General features: G+C 37.8%; 1 protein-coding gene across 14 annotated transcripts in view; it reads left to right on the forward strand.

Annotated features, from left to right (window-relative positions):
* Positions 1–16,979, forward strand: part of SOX5 (SRY-box transcription factor 5) — a 628,709-nt gene that overhangs the window by 560,284 nt on the left and 51,446 nt on the right. For all 14 annotated transcript variants that reach the window (XM_015868603.2, XM_015868595.2, XM_015868586.2 and 11 more), the window contains one exon: positions 11,809–11,955. In XM_015868603.2, the coding sequence (XP_015724089.1) occupies positions 11,809–11,955 (147 nt within the window). The remainder of the gene's footprint in view (positions 1–11,808; positions 11,956–16,979) is intronic.

Consider the following 16,979-nt stretch of genomic DNA (forward strand, 5'->3'; position numbering starts at 1 on the left):
GCTTTACAGACAACTCAGCCAAAAGCAATTTAAAAATTGATTTTACATCAGTTTTGGCTGTTGTTGTGAATTGAAAATAGTTTAATGTTTTGATGCTGCTTTCTAAAACATAAAATCATTTTTTTTCCCCTCATAATCCAAATTTCCAGCTTGAACAATTTAAAATGTGGGTTAGCTCTTTTTATAACCACATTTTTAGCAATCGAAAAATATATCCTAATCTTTCACAATAACTTCAATATTTAGTGTTTCTGGACAGTGGGATCCATTTTTATGTTATGAAAAGTTCTACATGAGAAATCGGCATGAAGGGAAGAATTTTCAAAACTCCCCACTTTCACTTCTGTAATAATGAATTACAGAGCTTTTGTTGATATAGTATGCATTAGTGGCTGCAGAAAGGAGGATCCTCCTTGCCTATGGAGGATTTTGTAAGAGATTAGTTAGTATTGCAGCCCTATAAATGACAATTGCCAATAAATGACATCCTTTTTTTTTTTTTGCCTGAAAAACAGAAGAGAGGAGGAGAGATATCTGTATTCGTGCCATTTCGATTTAGGGGCAAAAGATGTGTAGTCTAAAGACGGAGGGGATGCTTCCATAGTGTTGCTCAGGTGAACCAGAGGAGCCTGGCACTTCCCAGCTTTTGTCAGAATGAAAGAGTTCCAGTGGGAAAAAAAAACAAAACAGAGAAGCTTGTGTTGTTCAACTATCATTGAAGTGGTTGTTAGACAAGTGCATGGAGATCCTCTGGTCACAAGAGCTTATGATCTGACGCACTTCTCTAGAACTATATATAGTTTCCCTTGGTCAGCTAGATACTGAAAAGTAGAATGCACACACTTGTTACAGGAACATGAGGTTCTAACATCACATTTGTTATCTGTATGAATTAGTGAAACTAGAATTAGCTATCAAATTCCTCTGAATTAAATGCAGAGTTCCAAAGCTTGTATAAACTCTTCTTACTTTTGGGTGATGCCAACGTGTGAGGAAAACAGAAGTTAAAAATATAATTCCCTTTGACCTTCAGTCATGTTATGTTGTGCCTTCAACTTCTTAAACTTGAGTGCTGAATGTGCCAGAAGAGACATATTAGAGTGAGTTCCAGGATAGATTTAAGGCTTTTCATGTGTAGGCTGAAATCTGACCATGCAGTATTATTGGACCTTAGTGTCTGTGCTTTCACTCTGGTGAGAGTCAGAAATTGAATCCTAAAGGATTTCAGAATTTTTCAGAGACCACTTTTGGGGAAACAAAGTCTCTGGGAATTAAGAATTAAATTTCTGTATGTGTCCAAATGGAATATGTAAAGTGTCACTCTTCCCGTTACATTAGTAATGGGAAGCATGGAAATAATGAGATGAAACAGAAAACAGTTTCTGATGTTATTTCCTGAGAAGTTTGTGCCAAAGCTTCACAGAAGTTTTTAAGCTCTTGAGTTTTATGGGCTCCATTGGAGAGGGAGTTTTACAGACCAAACCCATTTTTATTGTAAAATCAAAGAATTAAAAGATTTAATAGGTTTTCAGTTTTGTTTCTACTACTTCATTTCATTAAATAGGCACTTCTATATGTTGAGAAAACTCCGAAATAAGGAACTAATTGCTTTTGTACTTTCTCAGCTCTCCTCTACGCACTCCAGCATTTACTTTTTGTAGCCTTCCATCTTCTAATCTCAACCGTCCTTCAACAAACATGCATTTGTTTTTAAGCATTGAAGTTATCCAGCTTATAGCAATAGAGTTAGTTTAAAGTTAGGCACTTTGGTGAGTTTTAAAGTGCATAGAACTCGCTGAAGGAAACCAGAGCAAAATTCAGCTGATTTTCTCATTTGAAACACAAATCAGGTTTACTCAGATTCAGTGAGGTTCTAGATCAAAGTTGGGCGGATTGATTGGAATTACAGATTTCTTATGGGTATGATAAGTGCAGTTTAATTTCTCTGCAAGCTTTAACTTAAGTCATAACCAGAAACGTTAGAGAAGAAGGTAATTGAGCTGGAGGAAATGTACATATGAGATAGAACTTTCCAAAACTGTTTTGTACTATGATGTTGGGAAAGTGAGCTGGTGTCCCATATTGACACCATGACTTCACAATAGGATCCCATAGGACAAGGTAAGACTTCTCAGCTTTCTGGATCTCCTTGCTGGTAAGCATGTAAGGCAGTGAACATGAACAAAAACTGCATGAAAGGTAGGTGGATTCTTCACCTCCAAAAATAACATAAAAATAAAAATAACTACTTCAGCTGAATAAAGAGACCATGTCACATCCTATTAGCACTCCTTGGTAAGGAAGAAGGCAAAGGGAAAATAAATAATTCTTCAGAACTGTTCTATGAATCAGTTTGCTTTAGTTCGGCTCTTAAAATAAGTATGTTTTCTTCTGCAGCTCAGATGCTCTGTTCACCACCAGTCCCTCCATTTCAGTGTTCTTCTACCCATACTTCCTGCTTTATCTGTTCTTTTTGGGGAGGTTTGGCACAAGGCAGGCAGCTCAAGTGCATTCAGTCCTTCGTTCGCCTTCAAGGCACAAATGTCACAATCTTTCGTCTCTACCCAAAGTGGAAGAGAGTAGCTGTGGCTCTCTGAGCCTGTGAAAGTGAGCTGTGTTGAAAGTTGCTTATGATGGATTAAGAGTTTGTCAGTCTCTGTCTCCTGTGCCTTTTTCCAGACCCTTTGACTAGATAATACAGCTTGGTTCAAAAGAGCAAATTAAGCTTTTGAATGATCTGAATGGATGTCATTGAGCTTCTGTACACATCAGAATGAAGGAACAATGTTAATTTATACTTTCAAGGACAACAGATATGATTGCATGGTTCTCCAGGCTCAGAAATTTTTATGTCACAGGGGAAACAATAGAAAGAATACATTTTGCATTTCAGTGTTTGTTACTGTCATTAATGAATATATCCATGGAGGACCTTCAGGAAGCACACAGGCAAAAATATCCAAGTGAATTTTTTCAGCTTATTTTTGTTTTTTATCTTTGTCTCCTACCCCAAACTATACTTTGATAACATGGCACTGGTGCTTTTGGTAGCTGATTATCATCCTTCTACCTCTAATGAGAGAATTCAGTATTGCAGAAATCTTAGCACAGCTTCTCAGAAGAGATTTTCTAGAGCAGGGTGACAGTGCTGTGTGCTCAGTATATACTGCAAAATTCGTGTTGCTCAACTTCATTTCTGAAGAAGAGGGGAATAGTTCATGGGGGAATATTATAATCATCAGACAATAAGGACCTGATGCCATGTCAACATTCCAGTGAACAAATTCATACTATAAAAATAAGAAATGCAGTTGACCTTAATTTTTGCACCATGAGCTCTGCTCTTCAGAAGAAACAGTTTTCATACCTGAAGTAAATCAGTGTCAGTCTTAAAGCAGGCACAGAGTTTTCTTGACTTAATTCCCTGTTGAATACAGCAACTTGAAATGCAAACAGAAAGTGTATAAATAACATTGGAGAAATAGTTGCTTAGGAGATGTGTGTAAAATAGTGAAATGCCTTAATTATAGCTCAGCAATCTGAAATACATCGAACTTTATTTACAGTAATTCTGCTAACAGTGTTTGCTTATTAACTACTCTAGTCACTTAATGGATAACAATGAATGATTATATACAATACCAGTCAAGTGAAGCAATGTAATATGAAATAAGTATTTTGTCAAATGGCCACTCACAGAATTTTGCTCTCTCAAACGGGGAAATACACTTACAGAAATCAGGTGCTCGGAGGTAGTTGCCAAAAATGTAGATATATCAAATAATAAGCTCTTGGGAAACATACTTGTGGTAAACAAATAGGCAGTAGGGAGTTTTTTTCCTACAAGAATATAATGTCTGTGCCACTTTGCTCATTTTAAGCTTCTAATGCAGAAAAGCTGTGCTGGGATATAAGTCTCCACGTGGAACCCTCATACAAGCACTTCATCTTCATTACGGAATAGTCAGCTTGTGATAAAGGGGCTGCAGTTTACAAAACAACTGCCTGTTCTTAAGTTACAGAGCCTGGTTGTCTGTTGGTCTTCTGGATTGCTGCTGCCCATCTGACTATATTCTCCTTACTAAACATGCTGTCAAAAGTATGTCCTTACTTCAAAGAAATGCCTTCATCTTTATTTTAACAAAAAAAGTTCTCCTGATATAGAAATACGTAATAGCAGTGGCAGTAAGAGTAACATTCTACTGATGCGCAGCACACTACAACTAGGAATTAATTGTTGGCCAATTTATATATTTTTTTAATATACAATATTAATTACTTCCATTGAAGGGAGCACTGTTCATCTGCAAAGTTTCATCCAACAAGCTTTTTCCAGAAGATGTTATCCAGTTTCCTCTCCAACATGCATTCCTTATAGTCACTCTATTTCAATTACTGTCAAATGGTGTGAACATGATATATATGAATATGTAGGCCACTTGGGCAGTTTTCCAGTTCAAAAAAAACCCTTCATTTGTAAAGAGCAGGCAATCTTAAACACACAATTTACAATGATATTTTATCATAGAAACTAATAGATTTTACTAGCCTCTGATAGGAAGTGTCTATAGATATGTTCCTACAGTTATATCCTGTGGAAGGATTGTCTTCTTGTTAAGGCATAGGACAGAGGAGCCATGAGGTCTAGGCTCTAATCAAGAGTTTCCTACAGCCTTCCTGTGACCAGGAATGGTCAGTTGATGTTCTGGGTGCTGGTTCTTATCTTGTTAGAATTTGACTTCCATTACCATTGGTAGAATTAAAAAATACTTTTCAGAGAATACTGAACTTATTAGCATATTTAAAGTGCCAGTTACTGTTACTGGTTACTGTTTTTCCTATAAAAGATCCTATAAATACAAACATAGCTGTACTTTACCTAAAACGATTGTCCTATCTGTGGAAATTTATTTCAAACAAAACTCACAGATGCCACAGATTGTACCTACATTTCTGACTTTATCCACTCTTACACCAGCAAAGCAGGCATTATTGGAATGTACTGCAGTGATGATAGAAGTCTTTATTAGTCTAAATAGAGACTTAAAATTCATTCAGTTTTTCAGTGACCTGGACTCCAGTCTTGTTTCTGAATGCCAGGGATCCCCAGCTGGTCATACCATGGAAGTTCCAAATTAAGAAAAGAACTAGCACATTCAGCATGGCATGGGCAGAGCAATCCTGTTGACTACAGTGGGATTATTCTCAGGAATAAGGACTCTGGGCCTGGAACCAGAGAGATCAGCTACCAGAATCATATTTTATGGAGGCTTGCGGTTACTGATTCTAAAAGTAATGTTTTTCTAATATGAGAGAGATGGTAGTTACAAGGCTGTGTTTGTAACTTGCATGCACTAAGCATATAAATGAAGCCTTGTTCAGTTTGTGAATGCTTTACAGTTTTTCTAATGAGAACTTGGTTTTTTTAACATTTCTTTCTAAGGAAGTCTCAGATTTTCTAAGGCTAAAGAGACTACTGAATTGTCTAGTCTGACGAAACAAGATGTAAAATATTGTTGAGCATAATCAATTCCTTGTTAAAAGCTTATCTTCCACAAATACATCTGATTCTGACTATAGCATCAAGAGTCAGAATCCACTATTTCTCTAGGCAGTTCTGCCAAGTGTTAATGTGCTCCTTTTAGTCAGGAGTTGTTACTTATCTATTAATTTGCAGTCTTAACTTTCAAATATTTATTGTTCTTTTATGATTCATGATTTACTTACCTCTCTTCCTTCCCTAGACTAAATGGTGAGCACAGTTAGGATGGAAGCTTTCAGAAGTTAACTGGTTACTGTGGCCACAGAAAAGAACAATTTAGCTTTTTAACATTTAATACATCTTCTGTAGTCCCCATCTGGTTCACAGGTTTTGGGCAAATTCATCCAACTTGCTGCTTTTCAACTGATGAATAAAGAAAGCACTATGTCAGACAAGGTTCTCCACCAGTAAGAGTCTATATCAGACCTGTGCACACCTCAGCACTGGGAGCCAGGGCAATTTCTTATGGGAAGTGGTTGTGATAAAGATATTCAATACGTAGAACAATAATAATTGTCCAACTCTACTCAGGATACTAGTGAAGATAATAAAATAAAAACAACTGCATCTCAGGATCCAAAGTTACACTGTCATAAGGTGAAAATGTAAAAACAAATGTAATTTTAAGCCCAGTGTAAAACCTAGCAAGATCAAGCACTGAACTGAGTTAAATCTACTTCACAGTGGGTTTTTTTGGTGGGTTACATTTTAAAGGAGCGTACTAGATTTGTGTTTATGTATCATCTCTGTTTTCTGAAAATATCCCTGTTGGTGCAAGCAAATGGCATTTAAAGCTTTTGATGAAGTTTTGAACATGAAAATTAGTATACATGTTAAAAAAAAAAAAAAAAAAGAAAGTGTTGAAATGAGAATCTTTGAAGGAAAGTCAGACACAGAGAAGATGAAAATCTGGCATTTGTACCTTTCAGTTATATAATGAAGAGAGAGATTAAGAACTTTTTTTTATAGATCCAGAAAGAATTGCTACTGACCATTGCTGAGGGCAGCTTTAATTCTAAATTTCTATAGTTAACTTTTCTTCTACATTGCTTCTACTTTTAAAAATCTGTCTTACAGTAGGATATGTCAAATGTTTTAAGTGAATTCTTTTCTTCTGATACCATATGACCTTTTTAATTAAAGAAAAAGCAACAGAAACACTGCAAAACTGAACAGATCCAAAATTAATTCTTTCTGCCATAATCAAACACTTTGCATGCCTTATATAAGTACAACATTTAAGGTAAGGAAAATTAAATCACTGCATTCTGAATGAGAGAATCTCAATTTATACCATTTTTTTTTTCCCTGAGATTATGCAAAAATCAAAGCCATCAGGGCTGTGAAGTCAAAACAAGGCCATTCATGTGTATATTTTTAATGATAGGTTTTAGAATGACACAGAAATATAAGTATTGGATCAGTCAACAGTTCAAATATTTAAGCACAGTGGTTTGTAAATTCATCACTGTGCTAACTCCACTGAGGAATTAGTTGATATCAGAAACAAACTCACTGCAGTAACTGATTTGATTTCCAGTATCACCTGCCTTTCTCTCTCCCTTTTTTAATATCAGATCTTATTCTCTTGTGTTCACTAATAAAACTATTTTAATAAGAGCTGATACAGTAAACTAAATATCTATAGGTGCTTGAATCAGCTATCTCCGTCTGTGTAATTGCTAACACTTTGTTCAACCCTTTTTAAAATTGCTATTAAATCTCATTCTCATTTTCTGTATTAATAGAACAAGAATTCATTTTTAGTGTAACCTCAAAGCAGTAATGAGCATTGTTAACATGTAACAACAATGCCCAAGGGGAAAGTTTTCAAAGCCGGTCTAACCTTAAGGCTTTTGCTATTGATGTTCTAGAGAGTCATCAAGCCAGGAGCTGTTAGAGCTAGTCCATTTGGAGAGTTCAGCTGAATATTTCTGTTTAATATATTGGAAGAATTATAAATGATTTTAGTGGTGACCAAGGGAGAATGGGAATTTTTTGTTTAATAGCTTACAAGCAGAGAGGCAATATTATAAAAATAACTGTACCTCCTGCTCATTGTAAAGTGTATCATATCATGCTTTTGTTCTGATGATTTTGCTTCCATACAGATTTTCATAAGAGGTTAATGAGAAAACATTAACAAGGCACGCAATGTTACATATGGGCAGGGGAGCCAAAGCATGGTTATGTAGTTATAAGCAAACAATAGATGTTACTTTTTAATTACTTTTTCAGAAAAAAAACAGTTCTGCCTTCTTGAAGACATACTGTCTATCTTATTAAAGCAGACTATTTTCCTTATTTATGTATAATATGAAAAAAGCAACAAATTGTCTAAAGCTATAGTGCTTCATTGATTTCAACTAGTTTCAACTAAATACCTCAGTAACAGTAAACCAGTCAACAGCCTACAGTTTGGAAGTCCTGTATGAGTTGCAGTGGAGCAAAATGACTTCTTGCATGCTGCAATTTGAGTCTGGGTCTTTAGGTTAGATGTAGGTTGTGTAAGTGGTTTGAGGAGGTCCTCTTTGATATACATCTTGAGAGTTTCAAGAGCAGTGTATTACAGTAGTGATATGCAATAACTTTGTTTCCCTTTTTGCAGTCCTGGTCTTGTTACTGTGAAAAATGGATATATTTTTGGTGATGGTCAGATTTTTTAAGAGAGACTGATTTCTACGCTGTTGAAATCCTGATGGTGAGGTAGAAATGCTCTTTTGTTTGAGTTTGGTTTGTCTGTGAAATGAATGCACAGATTCTTGTCACTTAGCTGTCTTGATTCACAGCACTTGGTCACACCAGTGCACTTTCCTTGGGTATAAGTTAAAGGTCATTGTGTCCTATAACAGCTAACTATTAACAGAGAAGTTTGATAATGTCAAAGCTCAAAAATATTGACAGTTTAAGAAATGCACTGCATGTTTTATGTTTCTGTCTTTATTTTATTTTATTTTATTTTATTTTATTTTATTTTATTTTATTTTATTTTATTTTATTTTATTTTATTTTAATGTTTGGAGCAATCCAGTTTGTTAAATAGAAACCAGACCATTGCAGTTTCATAGATAGATGTTTTTTGCTTCAGAGCTGGGCCTGATGTTGCTTTTCAGTAGAATAGTTGCTTTGTGTACTAGGAAGGGACGTCATAAGAGGTTACTCTTACAAGAGACCTCTTATAAGGTTTTATTTAATGTTTATTTTCAATTTTCCAAATCTATTAAATAGAGGTGAGATGTTAAACCTGATAGCAGGAGGACTGAGTTTGTGAAAAGCATGAATGAAGGCTTTATAAGTTTTCTTCCACCCCTCTTTCCAAATTACTCTGCTCAACTCTCTTGTAAGAAAATCTGTCTTGAGGTATATTCCCTTAACTTAGTATACAAAATGATTTGAATTTCCATATATTCCACTCATCCCCTAAAAAGATGTTTTTTCTCCTGGACTATTGCATAGGGAAATCCATCCCCCATCCCTATTCAGTCACCATTTGTGGTAGCAACATTAATGGGAGGATGGTTGGATTAGATGATCTTGTAGGTCCTTTCCAACCTTGTGATTCTGTGATCATCTTGTTTGCAAATGTCAAAAAGGTGATTGATGACAGTACTGGAAGGAGGAGAAACACATTTCTCAGTGACCACTCAATTGGTCTTAGATGGTAGTCTTGTTAAGAATCTTACTGTATTATGCAAGTATTTCATGTGACTTAGTGCTAATTATTCATTCCTTGGACCTCATCTGAAGGCTGAAAGCTACTTGAAGTAGATATTTCCTTTACTTTTTGAAAATACTGCCCTAAAGGCTTACAGAAATTTCTGGGATACTGTCCTCAACAGGTCAGTCCCTGTCTGGCCTATCAGTGGTTCAGAATCTCAAAGTGTCTGAACTAATGTTGTTGGTTTTACTTTTATTTCCATGCTACGTTCATTATCCAATATCTAATTTATAGATTCTCAGCGAAACTGAACCTGCTCAATAGTCACTTTTTTTAATCTTTTTTTTTCTTTTTTTCGTATTTGCCTCAATTTGTTTTGTCAACTTATTCATAAAGAAGCAAAAAAAAAAAAAAAAAAGGCAAAATCTTGATCCTGATCAGAGTCTGATTATATTGAGTTATTCCCTAGACATGCACCCTATTTCTTAAACAACTGTTGCCCTTCTGATATATTAATTTGTACATATCTCTGACATGATTTTCCTCGAACTCTCTGCTGCAGATCTCCTCTGGTTCACACAAACCCTTGTTCCTTTCTCCCTGCTGGATTTATTCTTCTTCTGAAAGAATGAATGGATATGAACTTCCACTGATAAATACATGCGTTTGAATCTGTGACTGATTTGTGGCTGGATTGTTTTTGATGACTTTTATCTGTAGTTGATTTGCATCTATTTGGCTCTGGCTGGCTGAGGGTAACACATGGAATAAATGAATAAATAAATTCGAGGAAGAGGCAGGGAGAGAACAGATGAATGAATGGGTGATATGGAAGGAGAGTGAGACTACCAGAGAGATGGATAAATGGTTATTAAGAAGTACAGAAAAATAAGGAACAAGCAGTGATCAAAGTAGAAGAAGAGATTAAAAGGATTCAAAACTGAAAGGCAGTCCGAAAAGAATAGAATGAGTGAAAAAGAAATAAGTAAGAACTTGGAGTCAGTTACACTTAAAGGTGTAGAAATGGTGTTCTATTGATTACATGAAAGGGTTAAGATTGTTTACCAGTGAAGAGGAGAGTTTATACAGGGAACCATAGAACAAAGTCTAGATTTGAGATGATGTACATGCATTAGTCATTTCATCTCCACTGAGTTGTCCTAACCTTGGAACAGTAAGTTGTCCTCAGTTGATCTAGTTATGTCTTTGCTACTGGACTTACATACTCAGAGCTCACATGAGCAGTGTTTCTTTACCTTTTGCACAGTTCTATGTGGAATGCTCCCATTAAGCTTATTACACCGAGTCCTTATTCTCCTCTTTCAAATTTGCTGGGATTGGTTAGCGTTCCATTGCGTCCTCCATTCTGACCTTCGTTCTTTTATCAGTGTATGCAATTAATTAAAAAACAACATCAGAACAACTAAGAAACACAAACAAGACTATCTTAGACTAGCCATATTGAAAATTCTATGTTTTTCATGTCCACTTCCATGTTCCTACATGTTGTCTCTTGTCACATTGCATCTCAGAAGCTCTGGTAGCACCTGCAGGCAGAGTGCACAGATGAGTGTTACACATTACACGTGTACTGCACAGCACACATAATACATAGCATGAATCTTTGAAACTGAGTCTGAAGACTGAAAGTCTTTGTTGTCACATTACCTGCTCTCTCAGACATCCAACTTCTATTTGCCTTCATGTGAATTTCTTACTATTCGCAAAGCGTCAGCAATTACTGCCCATTGTATTTTATTTTCTCCACTTTTTATTGAGAAGCCAATGGCGCTTCCAGGCACTGCCAGTTTGCCTGTTGTCTCTCTGCTTTTGACCACTGTCTGTGAAACTTTTAGTGTAGTGCTTAATGTTGAACAGGTGACTGTGTTTGTAATTATTCACATGCTAATATTCAAACAAGTGGCTAAAGTGCCTCACTGATTCTAAGGGAGTAAAACCTTACCACTGTTTTCTATCTCCCACCAAAAGAGTTCTTAATCTTGGCTGGAGCTTCCAATTGCTAGCGGACAGCATGTTATCAACAGTATTTTTATATTTATATGTATTGGTGCTCCAGGACCCATCTAAGGGTGGACTTTTACAATAAATGCAGAACAGAATTTTGTCATTTCTGGCCTTAAACACCTTACAGCCTATGCATAGAAGACAATTACAAAAAGAAATATAAAGAAGTGTAAATGGTAGCATGGAGACTGACATATTGAACATGGTGTGAGTTTCATGATGCTCAATGCATATTATTGCTGGAGATGCTGTTACAGCTGAGGCCTCTCAGGAAAGGAAGGATTTGCCCAGTGGTTCAGGCAAGCCATGAAGACTATCTTTTGTTACTTGTTTTGAAACCCTGGGCACACATGGAAGTTGGGATGCTCCTCATGTTGATGTCTGCCGTTCATCCCAAGAGGAATGAATTGTAAAATTTGAGATGACAATTTTTGACTTGAAATATGCCAGTGTGCCAAATAAAAAAAATACCCATCAGAATGTAAAGATAAAATCTACAGTAGGAGAAGGTTTTGGAAAATTATTTATTGATGATTTTTTCCTCTCTCTTTCTTTGTCTCTTTGTTTTTGTTTGTTTTTACAGCAGTTGTATGCTGCCCAACTTGCTGCAATGCAAGTATCTCCAGGAGGCAAGATACCTGGCATATCCCAGGGTAACCTTGGTGCTGCCGTATCGCCTACCAGCATCCACACAGACAAGAGCACAAACAGCCCTCCTCCCAAAAGCAAGGTACTGTACCAGCCCCTGTGGCATAGCATTCCTGACAGAATTGACAAGTGCATGTACGTTTTTTTCTGACTGTTATCTGTGTGTCTCTCAGCTTTGTTTTCACAATGCCTATGTGAAATAAGAGAATATTCTTAGTGAGTTCCCCAGCTATCATACTGTGATTCCCTCCATCTTCACTAATGGGTAGTGTGTAAGGTGACAGGCCTCCTGTGCCAGCACACAACTGCCATTTCCTTTCAGGATTCCAAGCTGCAGTCAGATCAGCAATCTAGAAACCAGAAGGGTATTTCAAAGGTAGCCAGATCCTGTTGTGGGGTCAGCTGCAAGTTTATGGAAGACTAAGTCTCTGAGGCAGTGTGTGTTGTGTTGCAGATTAGGCTGAGACCTGCTTATATAGCAAAGTGATCTGATGACTAGTCTTAGCCATATCTGGGCAAGCATGTCTGCACATTTAAGAGGTTGAGTTAGCAGCTTGCAGTCACATCTGTATAATGCTGACAGTGCTTGGCCAGTTACAGTTATAAAAAAAACACACTACATCCAAGGGAAGACGTGCTCAGCGTACACCTCAGCCAAGCAGAAGTAACCAGTCAAAACTGAATGGCACTTCTTAGTTGTTGCAAAATAGTTAGGAAGAATTTAGCAAGGGAATGCAGGGAAGAAGCAGGCCCATCTGGGTGACAGCAAGAGCTTGATAAAATTTGTCCTTTCTGTTTTTTCAGTGTCCTCTAGCATGCTGTCCATGTCCTTTATCATGTCAGAAAAGATTCCTTGAATTGACAATAGTGTCTTGTTTTTTACCCTAACAGTAAAGTAGCCCAGATTAAAAATAACCAGACAATTGCATAATACCATTGTCAGCTCAGTGAGTCCAAGGACAAAATAGATTGTGTGGAACCAGCGGCTGTTGTATTAACAAATCAATCTTTAGGTGGACATTTCTTCCTTTTCTCCTCTGTAGAGACTTTCTGGTTTCCTGAAGTTTTTCCTTGGCTTGGCCTTTTATATTCTGTAGAGCTGGGATCACAAAGCCATGCAGTGCCTGATGGTACTTTTTATTTCCTGAATGTTCTGTCTATGGTTAACAGGAGATTTTTCTGCATTTTACGTGGGGTTTTTGTGTGTGGCTAGTGGCTTGCTAGACCCACTACACTTAACATCCCAGTGTTGATTTTGGATCTCTTGTGTGCACGCAGGACTTCTGGTGAGATCTAAGAGGACACAGTATTTATTTTGTGGCAATTGTGGAATTTTAAAGCCTTCTGTATCTATGGGTAACGTCAAGCACAACCGTCTTGCTGGCAGCTGTCAAGATCAGCTCTGTACTCTCTTGTGTTTTATTGCTTTCTCATACTCCTAGGTGTCCCAATGCCTTTGGCTTGCAGTCTTGTAGGACACAAACAAAACTTACTTGCAAATTGCTGGGGAAAAAAAAAGAAAAAAAAAAAAAAAAGAGTGGGCCACAAGGAAAGGAAGGGGGCTCCAAAAGGCTGTAAAATTGTGCAGCGTGAGCCCTGTGATGCATGCTGTTTTCAATCTGCTGTGTGCCAGTTGGAAGCTCAGAGAGAGAGCGAGAGAAAGAGAAAGGATAATGCTGAGAAATGATAGAGTGGCTGTGACCTCCAAGCTCAGCCTGGAAATCCAAGACATTGATTTCACTTAGCATTCCTGCTGAGAAATCCGGCGGAGTTCAGTTGTAATAAAAGAACAAGATTCTGTTCTAATGGTAATGGCGTATGACAGACATACCACTTTGTCTGTCCTCAGCACCAGAGAGAGGAGAATTGGAGAAAGGTCACCTGACCCGCCTGTGGTGTTGTGCGAATGCTATACTGAGCTTTGAACTCCAGCCTAGAAGCACAATTATTTATAATACTAAATGATAAAGGAACCTTTATAAAGCCTACAATAATTAGAATAAAGCTTATACAATAGTGCCATGGCCTGGCTCAGAAAACACGCTGGCAAATCCCTCATAGTGGTGGAAACTGAAGCTTATATGTTGAAACTAAACACCTCTGTGTCTTTGTGGGTCTTCCTTGGCTTTTGCAGAGCATGTTTGTGTTTAACGTTTTCAAAAACATAATGTTTGCTGTTATTTTTTTTGTTAATAATTTTTCATCTGTTGTCAGGGCAAATCTGTCTGAGTTTAACAGCCTTTTTTTTTTTTTTTGGTTTTTTTTTGTAATTAACCCCAGCATCAACTTGGTGCACAAAGTAAGTTCATGGTGGTCTTTCTCACTGTTATGGCACGTCAGACCTCCACAATGAACAGTTAATGCCTTAGACAAGCTCTCAATAGATGCTGTTTGCTGAATCTTTATTTTCAGCCCACAGTTTACACTAGCGCAGCATTGGAAATACACTCAAGTGTTTGGAGACAAGGAGACAGCCTTACCTGAGAGTGTGTCAAGCTCCTGGCAAACATCTAGGTCACTCTGAAAAGCTGTGTTTTTTCCTTCTTGTATAGTGTTAAAGTTAGTATGCTGCTCTTTGCAAGGATTCTTCAAAGTCGGCTTCAGCAGCAGATGGAACAACTGCTGGCTCTAGAAATGCTGAGAAGCATCAGAGGGAGTTTGCCAAGGATCATCCTTTAAATCTAGTAAGACTTGAACACATCCCCGAAACTCCTTTAAGACCTTGGCAACTCCCATTTTGGCAAACCTTTTATCAGCAGCCCTCACCAGTGTTTGAACACTGTGCTGGGCAGGCTAACCTGGCGTCTTCTGTTCTTTCACCCGCCTTTCGACAGATGTGACCTGGAACAGTCAAATTCACTTCCTAGGTTTCTGTACTGTAACTTTTAGGAAACCATAAAGCAGAGATGCCATTATGCTGTGCTGTACACATTCTGTCAAGTTTTGGTTAGGAAACTGAGCTGGTGTCGTACATTCTTCCAAGAAGAAATCTCCCTGCCAGAAAAATTGATTTAAGAAACAGAGCTGTGGATTCTGTCCAAAAGAAAATGCGTGTGTCTTGCGGAAATGGATTTTAACACAGCTTCTTCTTGAGCAGTTTTAAAAACAGCCGGTATGCTAATCATACCATTCAAATTTACCAAGGCCTCCTCCACAACCCATTTGAAAAGCAACTATCTTTTAAGTTTGCCAAATTGTGCTGGATTTCCAAAGTCTGTCTTAAGCACATTTTGCCTTTGATCCTGTAAATGCTTGCATGCTGCTCAGCTTGGGTGTTCAAGGTGGTTGCATGCTCCCAAGTAAGTAGGAGAGGACAGACAAAGGAGAAAATAATGTCTAGGCAGGATAACTTAACCAGCCTATCTTCTGATTAAGTTCAAACCTCTTGCTTGAACAAAGGTACCCAGGGTGGGAGGACCAGTGTCCCTTACCATGGTACCTTGATCCTCACCTAACAGTTGCCATCTTCACTGAATTGAGGTGGGGTACATTGTGCTCTTGAATAAGAACATCAACATTACTCTCACTTGTAAACAGCCAGGGCTCTGTTCAGTCCTACTTTTTTTTTGTGTTGCAGGTTTAAATATAGCATCCAGTGCCTGTCTGATGTACTGTCCTAGCCCTTTCCACATAACCTTTCAAGTACAGTAATTCTGGAGTGAATTTTCAGTGTAGCTCATAAATGTAGCTAAATGATTCCCAGTATTTCATAGGGCTCAGTGCGTTGTCTGTAGCATCTGCTGAAAAAAGGAGCACTTCAGTGTGAAATGCGACAGGAGAGAATTCCTGGGCGAATTTCTTTTAACCTTGTTATGACCTCAACCCTAACCTTACTCACAGTTGTGTCCACCAATGGCAACAACACATGGATTGTCCAAATCAATTTTTTTGTTCTTTTCAAATACTTCTGGCAATTATGTTACTATTCGCTCAGCAGTAGCACCTGGGAGTTGTGACAAGGAAAGGAAATGTGTTTCAGACAAGCCAGAAACAGCACTAAGCAGTTGGATATACAAAGTCAGATTCTCCTCAGCTGCAATATCCAGACAAATATGGGTATTAATAATTAATTGAAGATATTTTTTGTTGGTTGGTTTTTTTTTGTTGTTTTTTTTTTTTTTTTTTAATATTATGTGATCCTTCTGATTACCTAAGTAAACACTGGATTGAAAACTTTTCATGTCGCCTATAGTCAGTAGTAGAATCTCATTTGAGAGACTTAGAGCTTGTGCTTCTGCCACAGGACAGATTGGCTCTAAAATGGCCAGAGATTCTCTAGGGAAAGTTCTTCCAATCTGAGAAGTATCTTCTGACATTTCCTGCCACATGCATCAGCTGTGTCTTACATCCTTCTTATAGCGTAGGAAGGACAGAAAGGGACAAGCAGCATGTTTGCTCAATTTTCACCAGTCAAGGCAAGTGTGGATGTGAAACTTCTGAGTCACTGTTGATCTGATTGATCTGATAGGTCACTCTGAAAGTAATGCCTCCTATTTCACTTCTGTGGAAACTACAACAGATACAAAAAGCACATTACCACTATTTAATAGAGCAAAATAGTGTGAAAAACACTGTTTTTCAACATAGTCACCACCATTAACTATGCATTTTCACCAGTGATGAACAAGAGTCTGCATACCATGCTTTTAAAAGTCTGCGTGGCCATCCAGAATGTAGCTTGTCTTTCATGTTGTCACCACTGCTGAAGCACATCACCAAGCATCCCCTGTTTGGTCCCCATAAACATTCAGCAAGCATCGATGAATGTCAATAGGAGCCATTTTTTTCTGCATGAAAGAATTCAGTGCCACACTTTGCCTCATGTACACTTCCATATCAGACACCATTTTGTCAGACTGCCCCTCTTCTACCATCCTTCACACAGCAACAGTATGTCATGGAACATTGGTGGGAAGGTTCATCCTCTACTGCCATACCACCAACATTCACCTCTGACATTACAGAACCACAGAATCACAGAATTACCCGGGTTGGAAGGGACCTCAAGGATCATGTAGCTCCAACCCCCCTGCCCAGCAGGGCCACCAAACATACACCTTTACTAGATCAGGTTGCCCAGGGCCCCGTCCAACCTGGCCTTGAACA

The sequence above is a fragment of the Coturnix japonica genome, chromosome 1 (assembly GCF_001577835.2).
Source record: "Coturnix japonica isolate 7356 chromosome 1, Coturnix japonica 2.1, whole genome shotgun sequence".
In the NCBI taxonomy this organism is placed as follows: domain Eukaryota; kingdom Metazoa; phylum Chordata; class Aves; order Galliformes; family Phasianidae; genus Coturnix; species Coturnix japonica.